At 37.1% G+C, this 21876-nt stretch overlaps 1 protein-coding gene across 1 annotated transcript in view; it reads left to right on the plus strand.

The window, feature by feature from the left end:
- The window catches only part of HAT1 (histone acetyltransferase 1), a 49845-nt gene extending 29103 nt beyond the window's left edge, over nt 1-20742 (plus strand). Inside the window, exons 9-11 of the mRNA XM_063429729.1 lie at nt 16776-16927; nt 18386-18502; nt 19794-20742. Of these exons, the coding sequence (XP_063285799.1) occupies nt 16776-16927; nt 18386-18502; nt 19794-19961 (437 nt within the window). The 3' untranslated portion in view covers nt 19962-20742. The remainder of the gene's footprint in view (nt 1-16775; nt 16928-18385; nt 18503-19793) is intronic.
- The last annotated feature ends 1134 nt before the right edge of the window (nt 20743-21876 follow it).

Here is a 21876-nt window from a genome sequence, read left to right on the forward strand (position 1 = left end):
CTTTAAGGTGCAGGAGGGTGACTTTCCCTGGGGTCCAGTGGTGGCTCAGGTGAATGGGAGTCAGAGTTCCCACTCTGACTCCCTGGTCTTCCTCCCGCGCGGCTCTCAGTGTTAGCTGGGAGGAGTGACGTGCAGTCACTTCCTCCCAGCTCTGTGATGTCATCACAGGGGGCCCGGTCACGCTGTTAAAGCGCCCAGCGCTGACCGGGCCCCCTTACAATCCACATCCATCGGGTGTCCCTGACAGCATGGGCCACCCGATGGACACCGTGGAAGGCGGCCCCGGCGGTTTACCGCGAGGGCCGGGGCCGCAAATGGTGACGCCGGTACCCAGTCGCAGGGGTACCGCCGGCTCACACCCGCCCGCCCGGTCTATCAAAACGAGGAAATCCCTACCGCCCACCTGGAATCCTGAAATGCCCACTAGTGGGCGGTAGGGACCAGGTTGACGACCCATGCTTTAAAGTCTATGTTTAGATTAGCTATAGAATTAAAAGCCGTCTTTCATTGTATCCTAGACTTCTACCGGATAATGCTTTAAGTGGTTAAAAGTATTATGATTCTCCTTGCCAACTTCACTATCAGATACTTCATATACTACTCCTTTTTACTTTACATCGTATTTTATTTTTATACTATACTATTTTTTTAACGATATTAAAATATATTATTGCGCTGGTGGAATAGGCATAGAGAGGAAAGGTACTGGAGGAAGAGGCCGGTACGGAGAGGGAAGGTACTGGAGGAAGAGGCAGGCTGGAAGAAGGAAGACACTGAAAAAATAGTCAGGGAGAGGGGAGGCACTAGAGGAATAGGCATTTAGGAAAAGGGGAGGCCCTGGAGGAAAGGCAAAAGAGGGGAGGCCCTGGTGGAAAGGCAAAAGAGGGGAGGCCCTGGTGGAAAGGCAAAAGAGGGGAGGCCCTGGTGGAAAGGCAAAAGAGGGGAGGCCCTGGTGGAAAGGCAAAAGAGGGGAGGCCCTGGTGGAAAGGCAAAAGAGGGGAGGCCCTGGTGGAAAGGCAAAAGAGGGGAGGCCCTGGTGGAAAGGCAAAAGAGGGGAGGCCCTGGAGGAAAGGCAAAAGAGGGGAGGCCCTGGAGGAAAGGCAAAAGAGGGGAGGCCCTGGAGGAAAGGCAAAAGAGGGGAGGCCCTGGAGGAAAGGCAAAAGAGGGGAGGCCTAACTGAGTTTACCACCAACAATTAGGCTACCTACTTACTATTATATGTTATGTTATATTTTTAGTCATTTTAATTTTCTTTATGTATAATGGGCATATAGTAACAACCCCTGGATGTTGGGCTAAGGTAACATCCCCAGAACGTACTTGAAAACCAGAGTAATCTGAATGTACCTTTCCTGGTCAATTACTTTGTTGTTATTATATGTGATTAGGGAATACAATTGGTCATTCACCGCTGATTAGCATCTAAGCGCCACCACCGCAATAATATTATATACGGCTCCCTTCTTACCCCCCGGACTTCTCGAGCACATACACTGCCCACCACTACGATACCGGGAAGAGGGTACCTAATAGGGGAGCGCCGCCCTTAAGTTGCCACCACTACCACATCCCCATGAGGGAAATGTTTGTTCACCTACGTGTGTTATATAATGTTATACCTTTTTCTCACACACACAAAGCATTCCGAAGGCCTTAACCTGTTTTAATATTTGTCATAACCAATATCTTGCATGTCAATGTACTGAATGCCATCTTGCTTTTCTGTGGTATGCCAAAAATAAAGAATTTTAAAAAGTGAAAACAATAAATTGAGGCCTAAGGCAGAAAATAAACTGCTTGCAAGAGTTCTGTTTATATCAGCCCTTAGAAATTCTGAATTGTTTTGGCATCAAGTTGCCCCTCCTTTGGTGTTGGTGTAAGTTAAAACAGATGAAATGTGTGTGATGGACAAACTATCTATGCCTCCCATAGCTAAAGTGATGTCTCCATGATTAACAACTTACCTTTTTCTGTGATGTGCTCATAAGTGGGATGTTAGTAGAAATCGTAAACATATGTTTATTTGTGCAAAGGTACAGTCAACGTTTCAATCTGACTTGGACTTTTTTCAAGAGTAAAAAAAGTCCACGTCGGACTGAAAGGTTGACTATACCATTGCACAAGACTACAAGCCCTCTGAGTGCATTTCTCTGGGATGTTGTATTGGGGCACAAAATACCAAGGGGAGAACAGCACTGGAATGTGAGTGCCAAGCCCATGTTGGAGATAGATATATACATATCTCTATCTACATCACTTTTTTAGATTAAGAACATTTATTTGAGTATGTATCTGGCTTCACAAATGTGATCCTGTTTTTGATCCTTTTTAAAAAAAAATATATTTTTTTAAATTCTTTGTTTTATTGTGTGTTTGTATACAAAGGTCTCCTGTGATGCCACAGCAGCGTCGCATGAATATCGGTAAACAGGATACATGCATTCATGGATTAGGTGTTGAGGTTTGACTATGTATCATTATATGGCAATCGGATTCTTCGCACACATTTTTTTTTTTTTTAAAGTAAGGCTAAACATTGTAGTAACTTTGTAATAACAGCAAGAGGGGAAAGCAGGTTAGCATGTTACAATAGTGATATGGTGATGGTTTAGGTAAGAGTGGCCTGTTGCTACTGATTGAGTGTTTCTGTCTATCAGATGGGCGAGATATGGCGGAGTGTATGCTTTCTGTCTTGGTGTTGCCCTCTTGCTTGGTGAATGTGTGAGGATGGGGAGGGTGTCCCTGCCCTTGTAGGTTTTGCGCTGACGTTTGTTGGCTGGTGTGTGTGTGTGTGTGTGTGTGTGTGTGTGTCAGTTGTTTTTTTACATGGGAGCGTGTGTGGGGGTTGGTCGGGTGTTTTGGCCCCTGGGGCCGTGGTAGTGTGACTCCTTGGCGGAATCTCCCAGTGTTTTGGGTGTAAGGTTACGTGAGCAACCCCTTGGGCTCGAGACTGCCCCGTATGTTCATGTACGCTTTTGCGTTGGGTAGTGTTGTAAGCCTTAGTGTGTGTTTTAAGCCTTAGTGTGTGTTGCCCTTAACCTAGAGGGGATCCTTTTACATTTATATTGTCATTGTTATTTGTGCGCGCTAATGGGTATACAGTAAGTAAGCTTGCCATCTGGCTAGTGCTGGGTTTGTCTTCCCTTGGTGATTACATAGATTTCCTCAATGTAAACATGTGTGATGGCAACATGATGTCCTGTAGGAAAAGAAAACAAAAGCATTGAAACATATGGACAGACACAAAATCTGCATGACGTAACCATGTATCTGGAAATAAAGTTAGCATGTGCACGGTTTGATACTGAATTATTCACCCTGTTAATAGTTCAGCTTTTCATTTATTTACATATCTTTATTATGTTTGAGATTATAAGTGGCATTGGATGGGTATATGAAGCTTTCAATACATTATCTTCTATGAGTAACCATGCACAAGAAAATAGAACTACTTAAAGGGATTTTTAAGTAGTTTAGTAGGTACCAAAAAACAATTGTGTTTTTTCCCCCCAGGACTTTAGGCTTCTTTGCATTAAAAAAAAAAAAAAAAAATAGACTAAGAATAATTACTTACTTTGTTTCTAGTGCCGGGACTCCTCAGTTGCAGCCGTCTGCTCCACCTTTTGAAGACAACAGCATGCCTGCTGACATCTTCTTTGATCAGTTACAATCCAATGCTTCTCAGAGAGAAGCAATGGATTAGAAATAGGCATGCATGGACAAATGCCACGTTACTCCAATTACCGTAAATGCTGTTACCAGCATCATTTGATTGCAGGACTGAGGTTCTGGAGGAGGAATGGTATTTAACTCTGCAATGTAAACAATGCAGTTTCTACAAAATGTTTTACACTGCAGGTTTCATATGACAGTACCACTGCACCTAGACTACTTCATTGAAATGAAGTGGTCTGGGTGTCTTAACCCCTTAACACCGCAGCCAAATGTACAAGTTGTGAATGAAACAAAACGTAAACAAAACCTGGCATTTGCGCTATATGTCTGTCCAACCGTAATTCACCTCTTTCATATTAAATGCACCCCCCCTTATTATATATCATTTTATTCAGGGGAAACAGGGCTTTCATTTAATATCAAATATTTAGCTATGAAACATAATTTAATATGAAAAAAATGGGAGAAAATAAGATTTTTTTTGATTTTTTTCGTTCTTCATGACATTTTAACTGTCAATGTCATAATACTGTTTGCTTTTACTGCAATAAAATACACATATTTGTATTCAGCAAAGTCTCACGTGTAAAACAGTACCCCCTATGTACAGGTTTTATGGTGTTTTGGGAAGTTACAGGGTCAAATATAGCGTGTTACATTTGAAATTGAAATTCGCCAGAATGGTTACGTTGCCTTTGAGACTGTATAGTAGCCCAGGAAATAAATTTACACCCATAATGGCATACCATTTGCAATAGTAGACGACCCAAGGTATTGCAAATAAGCGATGTCCAGTCTTTTTTAGTAGCCATTTGGTCACAAACACTGGCCAAAGTTAGCGTTTGTATTTGTTTGTGTGTGAAAAATGCAAAAAACGCCAATTTTGGCCAGTGTTTGTGACTAAGTGGCTACTAAAAAAGACTGGACATACCCCATTTGCAATACCTTTGGTTGTCTACTATTGCAAATGGTATGCCATCATAGGGGTAATTTTCATTCTTGGGCTACCATAGGTTCATAAAGGCAACGTAAGCAATCTGGCGAATTTTAATGTGAAAAAAATTAAACACAAGCCTTATATTTGACGCTGTAATTTTTGAAAACACCATAAAACCTGTACATGAGGGGTACTGTTGTACTCAGGAGACTTCGCTGAACACAAATATTTGTGTTTCAAAACAGTAAAAAGTATTGCAGCAATAATATCGTCCCTGTAAGTGCTGTTTGTGCGTGAAAAATGCAAAAAACGTCACTTTTACTGGCGATATCATGGTTGTAATACATTTTACTGTTTTGAAAAACTAATATTTGTGTTCAGCGAAGTCTCCCGAGTAAAACAGTACCCCCCATGTACAGGTTTTATGGTGTCTTGGAAAGTTATAGGGTTAAATATAGTGCTAGCAAATTAAATTCCCTATACTTTCGGCATGGGTGGTCAGGCAGGTCCCGCTAATTGTAATTAATTAGGATACCTAATTATGTAAAATTATTACATAAATATATGTGTAGAATTAATATATGTATATATATACATATGTGTGTATATATACGTATATATATATATATATTTTTTTTTTTATATTTTTATTTATATATAGGTATATATATAGTGATATATACGTATATATTTATGTATATAGATATATATATTTCGTTATAAGTGTATTTTGATATAAATATATATATTAATATCAGAATACAGTTAGAACGAAATAAAACACATCTTTATATTTTTTAATTTATTTTTAATTATTTTTTTTATTTAATTTTTTTACGTATTTACATATTAATTTTTTTTATATTATTTATAAATATATATATAACAATAATTATATATATATTTAATCAGTATCAGTCTACGTGTAATTTGATATTAATATATATATATATAATTATATATATATTAATATTAAAATACACCTAGACTGTGTATGTGTGTATATGTGTATATATATACTTAGATCATATATATATAATATATATATATGATCTAAGTATATAATTTATTTATTTTTACACTGTTTTAAAACATTTTTATTTGATTTTCAGCCAGCAGGGGGACCAACTGTCATTACAGTTGGTCCCCCTGCTGGCAATGCAGCAGGCAGCTATACCGGCCATGTGATTGTGAGGACCTCACTCTCACATGGCCGGGAGGGCTCCTGGAGGGCGGACGTGCCGCGGGGGGCTCCCTGGGAGTCCCCCGAACCGCGATCGCCGGCGTGGGACCGCCAGCGACCGGGTAAGTTACTAAAAACCGGAGGGCGTACTATTACGTCCGGCGGCGTTTAGAGCCGCTTTTAAAAGGACGTAATAGTACGCCCTCCGGTCTTAAGGGGTTAAATTGTCCTTTTAAATGAATACCCATTCGCCACAATTAAATAATCACAACTAATCGTAATCACACATTTATTTTTGCCAATCTTTTTAAAACATTTTGTATCAAGGCATTACAATCAGATGTGATATACAATGAACAATATCAAACCATTTTAATCTGGAAGCTGCACGGTTTTCTTATATTTGCTTATAGGTAAATTGTTTAATGATGAGAAGTGCCCTATCATATCCACTTTGTACACAATACTTCCACATTTCAGAAAAATTGGTGTGGACGTATATATATATATATATATATATATACACACACACAAATAGGGGAGAGAGACACTGTAATGATGTCTCCCTAGCGCCTTTCCCATTATATTGCTAAAGGGGAGTCTAGGTTTAAACACATGCCAACATGGTGGATATGGGGCCTTAAGCTCTGGGTATCAACCCCGAGTTCTTGGACAAACTGTATTCGAGCAGTTGACCAAACCTGTAGGCTTTGATGGCATCGCTACTTTGGAAGTTACAGTCAAGGGCTGCTGTATCTCACTGTGGATACTTGCTGGTATTTTTGATCTAGACTGCCCTTTTGTGTGAAACCAGTGTGATATGCCACAGTCCAGGTTCTATCTGTAATGAGCAAAACTTGTTTAAGACCCAAGTTGTTCTATGTTGTATTTGCTCTTATGCTCTGGATGTACCAGGACTCTTTGCTTATTATGTACATGGAGATATACTTTTTTTCTCTCTTTTTTTTATTTTTTTATTTTTTTAAATGTATTTATTTATTTTTTTAAACAATCCTTGATTAACTTGTAGTGGCAGCTCCCCTTTCAAGACAAATCTGTGTTGGGAACGTTACCTTATTTAAACAGTGATGTAATAAGCGCTGTAAAGTTCTCCTGAAGGTTGTGGGCTAAAGGAGGAAAAATTACTTTTCTTTACATACAATATGACCATTTGTTCCTCAAGCTATATTTTGTAATAAAAATATATTTATGTGAGTGTTTCCAACTCCAGTAGGGCTCCTTTGGTCTATTTTATTCTCTTGTTAAGCAGAACGGGTACCAAGGCAGCAAGAGTAGATAAAGTTCTGGTTTTAAGGGTGTGAAAATATACAGGTCTCCTACTTTTTATAAACTGCACAACTAATTAATAGCCTAAAACGGTTAGATGTCATTGAAGACGACGAAACAAATATAGCATATCATCTGTTAATGATCTCATATTGTCCGATAAAGTACAGTTAAAAATAAATGGCTTCTGCAAACCGATACCATTATTAAACTATCTCAAGATCGTTTCATAATTCAAGAATAAAACCTTCTGTGCATACGTAATGAGCTTTCGATACAAATGAACGTTGGTGTGTAGCAGTATCCAATGTAAAATACATTGTGCTCGTAGACACACATAAATATTCATATATATGTGGAGCAAGGCTTCTTTTCCACCACCTGCATGTCTGTTTCTCGTTCTCCCTCCTCCCAATCTTTACATTTGGATTTTTTTCCCTTTCACAATCAGAACAGACTCGTAAAACCCTTCCCCTCTCCTTTGTGTAGAAATCTATTTGAATGCTTTGTGGCAGCTTGCCCCTATACTTTACAAAGTAGGTAGTGCCCACACCTTTGCCCGTCAGCCTGAAATGCAGGGAAGGAAAAGAATAAAATGAAACATCTTGAATCTCTGCATTTGCTTTGTTGCAAAGGTAGAACCTTTTTGCTGTGATTAACATGCATGAGCTATTTTTATGCACATTTTAAGTGCTACTTAAGTGTTTATGACATATTTGAATGTCCAAAAGAGGCGATTAGATGCATTGAAAGAGGAAGGGCTCAGGCATTTAGTTTTATGGCTACATGAGAATCTTTTAAAAGGGGTGAGGGGTGGGATTGGTTATGATGGTTGCAATTCCCCACATGAACAGTGTTTGTCAAACTACTGAGAGGAAAGATAAAGCGTATGTAAAGTTTGTAATACACAATAAAAACAACAAACATTAGCAACACAACAAAAAATCAATATACCATTCTTAAATGAATTTCCTCCTGGTTTTCCCACAACGTGTGTGTGTGTGTGTGTGTGTGTGTGTGTGTATATATATGTATATATGTGTATATATACACATATACACACAGAACTTTAATAAGCTTGGTGCTTATAGAAGACTGAAACATCACCGTCACTCTACTTTTAAATAATCTGAATATGCATTATTTGTGAAATAGGACCTGTTTTTTTTTTTTTTTCCTCATTTAAATTGCATAACTTTAAGTAGCATTGATGTATTCCTAATGATATAGTGTCATGTAACTGCTTACTAGTATTTGTTCTGCAATGTAACTAGAGTACTGATCCTTGTGATATGTTGATATAACTAGATTTGCTAACTCTAGCATCCCAATGTACTTTTCCTGTCTGGTTTATATCCACTTCTTTGGAAATCTTCCACATTTACCTGAGCAGTACACTCCGTCCGGGTGCTCTCTACCTCCTATATCCTTCATTCTACTTGCATTTACCACCTCACCACCACCACTACTACTACTACTACTACTACTACTACTACTACTGCATTTACCATCTCACAGAAAAACTAGCAGACAAACATTATCTTAATCTGCTGATAAGGTCCTTTCATATGTTAATGCATACTAATGACCAGCACAACCGTTGATGCTAAATTGTAGAGTGAGTTTACAGAATAGGCCATTGGGGTTTCTACATGGATGGCAGTTACTGAATACACATGATTTGTCACGTATTGCTGTAGAATGTTTTAACTTTTCTCTGAAACTAAAAAAAGGGTTAATTTCAATAGGACATTGAACATCTATAAGTGAGTCCTGGCACCAGATTTGTTTGAAATGCTGTTTTGCCCTCAAAGTCAAAAATCTGTTCACCACATGTGTTTAGCCAGGGTCTAATACCAGTGGAGTAGTAATGAGGCTTCCCTGTGTTGATTTTAATGTGTTTATGTGAATACGTCACATACACATCCATTCACTCATTTCCTAAGCTCTGTCAGCTGTCATTCAATAAAAATGCGGTTGTGGCGTCTCTACACACCAACTAATGTAAGTCTTTTGACCATAATTCTAGCTGGTTTGTACTTACTTTTTTTTTTATTTATAATTCCATTCTATTGCATAAAATGTACCAATGTTCATCTATGACATGTCCATGATTCTTTGGTCTTGGTCCAAGAATACTTTGTGGTAGTCTGCTCTAGTGTGTTCAGATAAAAAGATCTGGATGCATGCTTCTATTCTATATAAGCTATACATTTGCTGGAGAATACTCAAACCTGTTTTTTTCAATTTTCTTTTTCATTTCTAATACGAAGGATTTAGACATTTGTGAAGGCATATCTGGCATATTATTGTACATTGTTGTGTTGTTTTTTTCTGTTTGTTTTTTTGTTAAATCTAAATATTACTGTTACAATTTTAAAGGCCTCCCAAACGGGGATGTACTTATGGATATATACTTACCTTAAAGGAACACTTTAGTGTTCGGAATACAAAGATTTATTCTTAACACTAATGTGCCTCTCTGCCCCTGCAGAGTCCAATTCATTGAAACTGCTGGAAGAGCCTCTAGTCAGTGGATGCCTGGTAGAGAACAACTAGAGGCAGTATTAACACTGCAGTTTTTCTAAACCTGCCATGTTTACATTGCAGGGCTAAGGGTGACAGGGACACTGCAGCCAGACCACCAGACCACCATTTGTATAATGTTATCATATCCCCTCTCAGGCGACGTTTTTCTAAACTAAATAGGTTTAAATTTGTTAACCTTTCTTCATAGCTGATATGTTCCATTCCTTTTATTAATTTTGTAGCCTGCCTCTGCACTTTTTCTAGTGCCATAATATCCTTCTTTAGAACAGGTGCCCAAAATTGCACAGCATATTCAATGTGTGGTCTTACCAGTGATTTATAAAGAGGCAAAATGATATTCTCGTCCCGAGAATGAATGCCCTTTTTCATGCATGACAATACCCTACTGGCCTTGGCCACTGCTGATTGACATTGCACATTGTTGCATAGTGTGTTGTCTATAACAATTCCCAAGTCCTTTTCGTGTGTTGTTATCCCTAATTCGCTTCCATTAAGGGTATACGTTGCTTGTGTATTCTTTACGCCGAAGTGCATAACTTTGCATTTTTCAACATTAAATTTAATCTGCCATTTGAGTGCCCAGTCCTCCAGTCTATCTAAATCCCTCTGCAGCAAAGTAATATCTTGCTCACATTGTATTATTTTACAAAGTTTTTTGTGTCATCTGCAAACACTGAAACATGACTTTCAATGCTGTCTTCAAGATCATTTATAAACATGTTAAATAGAAGGGGTCCCAGAACAGACCCCTGAGGGGCACCACTTGCCACCTCTGTCCAGCTTGAAAATTTACCGTTAACGACAACTCTTTGTACTCTGTTTTTAAGCCAATGTTCTACCCAAGAACAAGCATTTTCATCTGAACCGATTTCCTTGAGTTTGAACACTAATCTTCTGTGTGGAACGGTTTCAAATGCCTTGGCAAAGTCCAAATAGATCACATCCACTGCAACACCCTGATCTATACTTCTACTTCTTCGTAGAATGCAATCAAGTTAGTTTGACACAACCTGTTCTTTATAAAACCGTGCTGATTTTTGCTGATAACCATGTTCTTATCAAGGAATTCTTGAATATTATCCCTTAATAACCTTTCAAATATTTTACCAGCCACAGAAGTTAAGCTCACTGGTCTATAATTTCCAGGCAATGATTTTGAACCCTTTTTGAATATAGGAACCACATCTGCCTTCCTCCAATCCTCCGGAACACTTCAATGAGATGATGTGCTCTGGTCGCCTATAGTGTTCCATTAAGTTGTCCCATCCTTGGTACCACTATCATCTTGCCACCATACTTATTCATCTACCAGTAGCCCTCATTACTACTTTACTATCACACATACAAAAGAGTACAAAACTAGGGCAATAAACAATCCTGTGTGACCTCAGGGTCTTCAATAGCTAATCTTGCAAGTGCACAGTGAGTTGGCATTAGAATCAATCATCTTGCAAGTGCACAGTGAGTTGGCATTAGAATCAATCATGTATCACGGGAGATGATCCTTCCTTGTTGCAATAATTTTCCCATAAACTGGGGGGCGGTTGAAATCTACATTTCCAGCCAGACTGATTTAGCCTGGTTTGGTTTTCATTTCACCTTAATTTCCTGTTTGCTTTTAACTACAAGAAGGGTTTATTCATTAAACTATGAAGTAGAGCAGTCTTCCATTACATCTTAAAGGGAAGTTACAAAGTTGAACAATGTCAGTATTGGCACTTCAGCGTCTAAATTTGTAGCCTCCGTGGTAGAAATAAGAGATCCCGATTTACAAGTGCAGTATATCTACACTATTTTATTTACATTAATGCAACTGTGAAGAATTGTATTTGTGATATAAACTTATGTGTTTTAATGTTTCTTTTGCTGAGCCTACATTTGACAACAATGAACACCGATATTGCTAATCCTAATTACAAACATACGATACACATAGATTTTAATGATATTGTGGGGTTTTCTCATGAGAGTCTGCAATCTAGCACTTAAAACCATGCAGACAGCAGTCAGATGAGCTGATCTAAGCAGAGGGAGTCACTTATTTTGTAATTACATAGCATTTTTCTTTCTCATCTTGGTTATTTTTATTAGCTGAGCGAAAATGTAGTTATCTTTTTCACTGAGCCATAACAGTTGCAAATAAATATAGTAGAATCAGGTTGTGATAATGTTGGCGTGCTGTGCATAGCATATTTTTGTTTGTTTTTTATCATTATCTTTGCACTTTTGCTTCTGTTAATGGAAGAATAAAAAAAAAAAAAAGATATTCCGTGATTTATCTTGTCATTTGAAACGCTGTGGCAGAAGTTAAACATGCTCAAAGATCTGTAGCATTACTTGGCAGTGAAAGGGTACATACAGGCCTTCTCCGAACAATTAAATCTTTTGTTTCCTTTCCTTTGAAATGCTGGGTATTTATGTGCTTACAGTACAATAGAGTGGCTAATCATTTGGGATAATGCTAGCCAGACAAGCTTTCTCGGGCAGCTGTGTCAGTGTGCCTTGCCCGTTTATTAAAAGGCCTATTACATGCATTAAGGGGAATGCATGCTCACATGTTTTATAAAATATATTATTTAGCATTTAAACAAGTCCATATAGAGCTAGCGTATTCTCATGTGTTATGTTTTCGTACCGGTGTAAATCTGCATAACATTCAAGGTTTTGTGTACAATTGAGGCCCTGGTATTTAAAAGAACACTTGCATTGGGAATACAAACCTGTATTCCTAATGATATAGTGTTGAGTAATTGTTTAGTTGTGTAATTTTCAAGTTAAGAGTGGCTGTAGGTTATTGTAGGGTCAGGAAGTATTCCCGACCATACAGTGTTACAATAACCATCAAGCCCCACTTACCCTCAAAAATGCAGTGAAATCTTACCTTATTTCTAGTCTGCCAGCGCTGGCTCCACCCATGATCCGCCTCCTTGGCTGACATCAGAAGTGGGGGAGGCGCAAACGCCACCCTTGCTTATCAGCATCTCCTTATAGAGATGCTTTAAATCAATGCAGAAAGTTCAGTGTCTCCATACAGAGTGCAACACTGAACCAGGAAGAACCTCTAGTGACCATCTGTGTGGCGGCCAGTGGAGGTGTCCCTAGTGAGCAATGTAAACACTGTTGATTCTCTTAAGGGACTGACTATACTTACCAGAACAACTACATTACATCCCTTTAAAGAGACACTTTATAGGCACTATAGCCTTGTTCATCTTACTCTTCCATTCAATGTCAGTATCATTTTTGACAGCCCAAGGCAGTAACTACTCTCAACCTTTCACACCTGCCTGTTGTTGGTATGAAATGGCATGACCGAGTGTAAGCCGAATTACCCTTAATTCTAGGTGGGGCTAGACAGCAAATGCCCCGGATCTTCATTCATTGTTAAAACAGTTGAAAACGGTTTACAGAATTTATTGTACAGATGGATGACGCCAGGGGTCTCCAGTCACTATAACCACTTCAGTGAGAAATGGTGGTTATTATTCCTAGTGTGTCCTTTAATTACCATGTAATCTGCTTTCATTCTCCAGTAAGAAAGAAACATTATAAAAATGAAGAACTATGGGTCACTAACCTATACCTGATGTACTGGTATTGGTTATCACTGCTGTTTGTCAACAACCCAGGTATCCCTCTTAGAAGCTGATATCAACCTTTTCTCTTTCCTCTACTAGTGTTTACAAACTTCTTTATGAATATCACATTGTTGAGACTTATTATAATGTGTTTTACATCAGTGGTTCTTAACCCAAACCTGAAGTCATAGCAGTACAATTTTATATTTAGAATTCTGTTTATGAAGCAACAATGTTACTGTTCAGAATGATTAACTAAACCACATATTCACCTGAAAATTCCCATAAATGGTCCTTATTTTATTCCAATTAAAATGTCCTCATTGGCAATTTGAAAAGTCTTTGTAATTATCTTGGTTTATGCTATAGATTTAGTAAGATATGTGAAATGAAAATGCTATGATAAATATTTTAAAAGAAACTTGAAGGATGTGTTGAATATCAGTGACGTGTGGATTATTATTTTTATTTTTTTATTGCTTACACGTTTCGGTGAATTTTTCCTATGCATTTCACTATATAAAAATCTGTATATTTCATCCGTAGAGAAGTGGGAGCAGTTAATGAAGTGCTGCAAGTTCGTTTTCTTTGCACTTTTAAAGAACTGATGGACAAACACAAGTAGAGTGTTTTAAATGAAGAACTTCTATATCTAAATACATTATATATGTGATCAGTTTGATATCCGCTTGCAGTTAAACTCAAAAAGCTGCCACTAACCGATCTGTTACAGGGTAGCGTTCAGTAAGGAATAGCCGTGTAAACGTTGATATTTTGCTCCCTTCTAGTTAGACAAAATCTATTGCGTCGGGAATATAAAGAATCTTTTCAGTGGTTACATTGCAGTGCAATTGATCACATCCTTCAATTAACCCAGGGGGATGATTGATCACACTTTCTGCCATGAATTTATACCGAATGGATCTATTGACTTGACACATTTTCTTTACAACGAGTAGAAACTATTATATTTTTTTTGATTGAAGATGCTTGTGACTTGGCAAACATATACACAGAAGGGAATTAAGGGTCAATCTTGGAAGTTATTTTAATATTTTTCCAAGTTGGTGATACTGTTGGAAAACAAGCTTGTAGTAACTCTTGCTGCTTTTACTTGTACATTTTCCCTCACCTCAATGTATTCTAGCATATAAATAGTGAGAAAATATATTGAATTTATAAGGAGGGATATGAAATAGATAGAACATGTACAAACCATGTTCATTTCTTCAATGGAAACTCCAGGCCCCTAAAAAACTTTAGCTTGTTATAAAGCTTTATTGGTTTTTTATTTCTTTTTTCATTGGGGTATATCTCCAGTGATAATTTTTTTTATTTTTTTTTTATTTTTTTTGTCTTTTAATTAGTGGAGTGTCCCTTTAAAGTGATTGTCACCAAAAAAAAAGTATTTGACAAGAACAGGTTCAAGTATGAATTAGAATCTGTATTTTAAAATGTTCACAAACAATAAATCACCAGCACATGCACAAACAAAAAGATATTAAAGTGAACATATCCTAAATGTTTATATTTGCTTTATATAGGCTCCAAATGGATTGAATACACAATGTATCTCAGACAAACATGATATATTAACACTGACACACTGACTTTGTTGCCAATATGCTAGCGCTTGTGGTTAGGGAGTGCATATGTTGTGGATGCTCTGTGTGGGGAGCAGAAGGACTGTCTGTGGTATATGTTTTGTGCTCCCCCTTGCCAGCCAATTCTTCTCCGTAGAGCCTATGCCAAAGACGTGACTGACAAGTAGGAGATTCCTTTTTAAATCTTCCAGCACAATGTATAGATAGAATAGATAGCATATCCCTGCTGCAGGGGACCTTGCAATACTTTGACATCCTCTTAACATCAATTGATTTATGGTAGTGTGAATAAATATATACATGCATTACCTGACAAACCCTAAACTCTCTTGCTAGAAACTAGATTTATATATGCTATAATTATCAATGTTTTTCATTATATTAAACGTTTCCAGAAATATTAAGTACTCATTATTAACTTTTTCTGTGATTCTAACCGCATAAACTTGTGTAAAAACAAAAACTCCAAAGTGTTTTCCAACAGTAGTTAAACGTTTTACTGGTATCGTAAACCTAGCTACCTGAGCTCTCCATCTGTCTATATTAAAACTGCCTGTAATTGCAGTAGACTTCCTTGTCACTCCCTTAAATACAAGTCCAGCTATGTGCTATTTGGCAGGAAAGTTATTGAATCAGTAAAATTCTATATAGTTGTTTGCTTTCACCAAAATAAGCTGGAAAAACAAGTATGGTGTGCACAGTGTCACAAATTGTCTAGATACACCAATATGGTAGGATTATGGTCACAAACATGTTTAGATACAGCATGCTGCGGTTTGGAAGGCCAAGCACACAGCAATTTAATTGGTTAACCTTGCACACACAACGTAATATATAGGCACCGATAAGAACTGAAAACGAGATCTTACCAATGCCGTGCTTATGGATTTCATTTTTCATTTTAGTTTTAGTTTTCCTATTTCACTAGGAAAGTTTTGTGCCTACCTATGACAAATTCGTTTTCATAACGATTGTAGTGTTTTCTTTTTCTTGCAAAGCTTAAACTGTTTTATTTTTCCCTAAAAGGTCTGCATGTCAAGTAGGGCCTTTTATGAGGGGTATCATTTTATAGAATTACTATGTATTTCAGAAAATACCAAAGATTCACTGTTTTACACAGATTTTTAACCCCTTAATGACTGAGCCAAATGTACATGTTTTGATCAAAATAAAACTTAAACAAAACTTGGAATTTGACTATATGTCTGTTCAACCGTAATTCAACTCTTTCATATTAAGTGCACCCACACTTATTATATATAATTTTATTCAGGTGAAATAGGGTTTTAATTTAACATCAAATATTTGTCTATGAAACATAATTTGATATAAATAAAATATTTTTAAAAAGTGAGAAATTAAGAGATGTTACCTTTTTTTTTAATTTTATTTCTGCATGACATTTTAACTGTAAATGTCATAATACTGTTAGCTGTTACTGCAATAAAATACACATATTTGTATTCAGCGATGTCTCACGTGTAAAACAGTACGCCCTGTGTACAGGTTTTATGGTGTTTTGGGAAGTTACAGTGTCAAATATTTTTATAGCATGTTACATTTTTCATTTTTTTTCACATTGAAATTTGCCAGATTGGTTAAGTTGCCTTTGAGACCGTATGGTAGCCCAGGAATAAGAATTACCCCTATGATGGCATACCATTTGCAATAGTAGACAACCCAAGGTATTGCAAACTGAGTATGTCCAGTCTTCTTTAGTAGCCACTTAGTCACAAACACTGGCCAAAGTTAGCGTTAATATTTGTTTGTGTGTGAAAAATGCAAAAAACTAATTTAAACGCCAATTTTAGATTGCAAAAAAAAGAGCAGAAACGTTTCGACCTGCTAGGTCTTTGTCAAGCTGGCTAATCATAGTTATGTGATCGTGATTATTTAGATATGGAAAGAGGACAGCTGCGAAGTATTTCAAAATGAAACTTTTTTTTTCTTTCTTCCTACAGCTGAAGATCCGTCAGAAAGCTTTGTCCGTCTTCGAGACTATGTCCTTGTTAAACTCTGTCAAGATTTGCCGTGTTTTTCTGCTGAAAAACTCCATCTCGGGTTCAGTAAAGAGATGGTGACAGAAACTCAACAGAAACTCAAGATAAATAAGGTATGTGCATGCCAGCACAGCCTATGATTGCTTGAGACATTCTACAGTACTTTGTATCGTGTCAGGCTGCTGACTTGGACAAATTCCTTAATGCTGCATGTTTCCTCTTTTCTTTTCCCCCATCCCTCTTCCCCCTCCATCCCTCCACCACAGACAGACACTATACCATATGACTGTTTGACTTTCATGGGAATTTGCCTCTCTTTCCGTATAAAGCTGACACTCAGTGGGAAAGACGTGAACTTTAGCTCTTGTACAAATGTATGCTTACAGTTCACTTACAGAAAAATGATTCTTTTTGCACGGCGTGTATGGATATAGACTACACTTTGTGTGTGTTATATAGAATTACAGAGCAAAGGGGGGGAAAAAAAAACACATTCTTCTGTAAGCAAACTATGACGGCGCATTTATATCAGGGTTAAAGTTTGTCCTTACCGTCTACACTGTTTTGCAGGGTTTTTCACTAGTATCCATGTGTTTTGTCTGGCTACACAATCACAGGTTAATTGAAGCTGCCATGTAAATGGGGACTTTGCCCATAGATTCCCCCTTAAGTACCTCACAATATGCATATATTTTATTTTTGCATTAAGCTTGCAAATATCTAATGTTGCAAGAGATTTTGGCAGCTTATCCTTTAATGTTATACTACATACAACATGCCAATTTCAGTGATTTGAAGTGGTCATGGTGCCTTGAGATTGTATGTGCAGGATTCCGCTATGAAGGGCTGCACATACAGAGACTAACCCCTCTGCTGCCGGCAGCTTCATGAGGGTGTCATCAGCCAACCCAGAACTGAAGTCATTGGCTTTGAACAGTTAACTGACCCCCCTGGCGTCTGCTGCACACACAAATATAAAATAAAAAAAATTCATTTATTTAAAAAAAATTTGTTGGGGTGGTTGCACTTTTCCAATATTTAAATATTGAAATATTCTTCATATGCCATTGCTTGTCCAGTATATTGTGTAGAATCTTGCACATTTGTTTCAGTGATAAGACTTGCAAATGTGTGACATCATTACATATGGCAGTGATGTCACGTGTCATTTTAGTGCATTTTCAAATTCTCAGAACTGTCTTATGCACAGTCTTCTCTAGATTTTAACAATCTAACGTAATGCTGTCACATGCTTATCAATGAGAGAATCACAATGCAGAGATATGTACTATGTAAAAACATTCAGTTTTTTTTTCTTCTTCTTCTAAAGTAGTGATTTCTCCTTCTTATCTAATCCAGCAGTGTGTTATGAAAGTTCCTAGAAATAAAATCAAAGCATGATTCTATTACTTTTAAGCAAACGTACTATTAATCTAAATAGAAGGATAAAAAAACGACTTTCTCGCTCTCTCTCTATATATCTATATCTATTTCCCATATGATGCTTACAGTAACAGAGACCACTAGAAATTAAACATGGGAACTAATCCAAAGCAATATATTATTTTCAGCAACATGCAAGACGAGTATATGAAATTCTTCGACTCCGTGCAACAGACCTGACTGATCCTGAGAAAGCGAAGGCATACAGATTGGATATCAAGAAAAGGCTTGTTGGTCCATACAAGGTACGACCTACATTACACATCTGTTATTCAGCTTTATGCTATAAATATAAAAGAGCACAATTGTTAGGTTCATTACTTTACTGATGTTTAAAGGCATTGAGGCGGAGTTCCATTTTTGTGGGTCTTTACATTGTGTTGTCAGGCACAGCTTTGTGTTTTGTTGACGCATGTGTTGTAGGCAGGTCAGGTCTGGGCTGTAGGAGAATGTAATGAGCCCGGTGGTCCTGTCTGTATTATGGCAATGTAAGTTGCCATAATACAGACACTCACTCGAGTATAAGACGAGTGGGGGTTTTTCAGCACAAAAAATGTGCTGAAAAACTCGTCTTATACTCGAGTATATACGGTATATGCTTTCTCTTCAGAGATTAGATGAGACAGGCTTGGACACAACTTTGTTTACTACACTAGGCTCCTCCTTTCCAGTACTATACAGAAGATACATTTTCAGACAGATCAAAAAAGCCTCTTCCAAAGTTTTCGTTTGGTAGCCTGATGTGATGTCTGTGATGTACAATAAATGTTCGGCAACTACAACATAGTTCCCAATGGTGTTTTCCCATCTGAAATGTAGTAACGCCTTTCTTATGTTGTTGGAGGCATGGTTTTGTGATTTTTATATGAAATGATCTGGCTTCCTGTCTGGTTACACTGCTGTTGCTTAAAAAAAAAAATAATGATGTTATGTTGCTTGTATAAATACTGATATTTTTGTGGAAACATGACTTTACTGAACCACCTGAGATTAACTTATATGTACGTGTTCGTCTTATAATTACAGCTGGAATTGGCAAACCTATAATAGCTTGCAAATTCCAGCTCATATTTCTAAAGATGTCGTATAGCTGCGTAACTGTTTACAGTTGAAATAAAAAAATAGATTTGACATATATTTACATAAAACAATTGTTACTTTTGTTTCATGCATGCTGCCATTAAGTTTTTTTAATAAAAACTTTAACTTTTAGACTAATTTGTTTTGATGTCAGTATGTAAGCCATTGTTTTGTAATTTACTCTGAAAGTATGTCTGTTACGTTGCACCATTACAGATGAAAATCTAGTGAGTTAGTTACCAAACAGAAACCTGTGCTGAGTTAACATGTGACAATCAACATTTAGGCCAAATTAGCCACTCGAGAAAGCAAAACTCGGGTTATTGTGGCCTCTGTTTAGCTAGTTGGATGCTAAATTAGTACAGCTCATTGTATAGTGAATAGTCCCATACTTTTTATTGTTTACTTGGACTTCAAATTTGTGCTATTTATTCATTTATTTTATACTTTGTACAGAAAAACCAAAGGGAGCTGGCCAAGATGAGGAGATGTCTCCAACCAGAAGAACTAACCAACCAGATGAACCAAATAGATCTAAATACTCAGCATGAGCACCTTGAGGAGAGCTATCAACAGCTTATAGCCGAGTACAGACGGACTGTGGAAAGGATTGCCCAGGCATGAAGCACCCACACAATCTGTACATAGTTTCTGAGCTCTGTCTAGAGTTAAGCCTTCAAGTTCTGATTTCCCTGTTTTGTCACAAAAATTGAGGTTACTGCTGTTACTATTGTGTGAACTCTCTGACACCGCAAGCGCTTGGAACATTCCAACATCAATCTGTTTGGAAAACCTACAATAAGAGATATCTTCTTTTTGTCTTAGAGTGAATTAACAACCTGATTAAACAACTCACTTGGCACCCAGATTGCCTCCCAGCTTCACTTAAAGTAACATTGTTATAAAGTATTATCAGGCCCATTGCTATGTTTATCTTGTAGTCAATGACCACTTTAATATCAGAATGGTCGGTATTATGCTACAGGATATTATAGAAAATATACTACACTATACACTGTAGAATATAACGGTATATCACATACAACATACTACAGCATATAGTATAGTATCACACGCAAATAACATAAGGGGTGAGTCTATGCTCGGGAGATAAAGTATATCTGGCTTATTATGTGAATGAGGGCAGATACATATTTAAAAAAAACAGAAAACCTTACCAGTTCTATTTTATATCAAAATGTAAATGTGCATCTTTAGTGCCACTGCTTTTGCTGGTACTTTCTCTACATTTCGGGGTTATTCAAAAACCCCTAACCCATAGTTTATTTACCGGTTTAGATGGTTTACTGTGTTTTATTACAGTCTATCAGCATATTGTTTACACAGTCTGTACCTATCCAGTGGCACTTAAAGATAAAATATGGATTAAAGAGTAGCAAACATTTGTCTTGTATATTTAATTTGACATTGAAGCTCAATTTAAAAAAATTTAGTTAAAAAAAAAAGTTATCTAAGCTTCCTTAAAGAGACGATCTTTCACTTTTTTCCCCTGAAATTTCTACCACTGAATAAAACATTAAAAACTATTTATACCTTGCATTAACATTTTTTTTTAAAGTCTTTTTACTCCATATTCTTTTGAAATTATGTTAAACATTTTGAAAATTACATCAAAATCCAGTTCAATCCTGGTACAGCCAGGGCACACATTGCAAATGAGAAGAATCTAAAACATTGTTTTATATATCCTATTATTTCTGCTGTCCCCTAGGTGCAAGCTACTTATAACAATGAGGCAAGATTGAGGAGCCTAGAAGTGTGGATTTCTACATTTTAATGTTGTTTTTCACACTGCACAAACACATATTTGTTGGATGTAGAAATAAGTAAACATACTATTTAAAAATCCTGGCATGTTACAGTTCCTCTTGAATGACATTTGAGCTTTTACTTCGATTCTAATAATCTCTTCTCAGCACATTGAAAAAAATCTCTTGGAGGGATTTTTAGAGATTGAAGACCTATCTCAGTCATGTAAATTACAACCATCAGTGAACATCTACGGTGACATAAAAGTGCTAACAGCTTTGCGTTTGGCTTGGAGAAAATGTTTTATAAATTGCTGGCAACAGCAGCCATGTATATAGCGATGCCATATATAAAAGATTTAAATAGGATAAAATCAAAGAGTTGCCTGTGCTGTCAGTTTAGGAGAGAAACATAGGTTGTTTGTTCTTTTGAGCTGAAGATGTTACTACATTCAGCCCTTCATTTTGGGCTTAAGGTCCACCTTACTCAGGTCACTCTTTAATGTCGGGTCTGTGGAAAGGTGCTTGTATATTAGAAAGTGCAACTTACCCCCTGTAGAATGTAATTGGTATAATGGGTTACTTTGTAGCTCCCTAACCTTAAAGAGGTACCCAGCCTACAATTTTTAGCTTTATTTGCTCATAGAATTATTCAGAGGCCTACAATTTAAGGTAAAATAAATATTATTAAAACACTGTATGCCTGTGAATGTTTGTGTGTGTGTGTGTGTGTGTGTGTGTATATAGAGAGCTGCAACAGCAGACTATTT

Source organism: Pelobates fuscus, chromosome 8 (genome assembly GCF_036172605.1).
Source record: "Pelobates fuscus isolate aPelFus1 chromosome 8, aPelFus1.pri, whole genome shotgun sequence".
Lineage (NCBI taxonomy): Eukaryota > Metazoa > Chordata > Amphibia > Anura > Pelobatidae > Pelobates > Pelobates fuscus.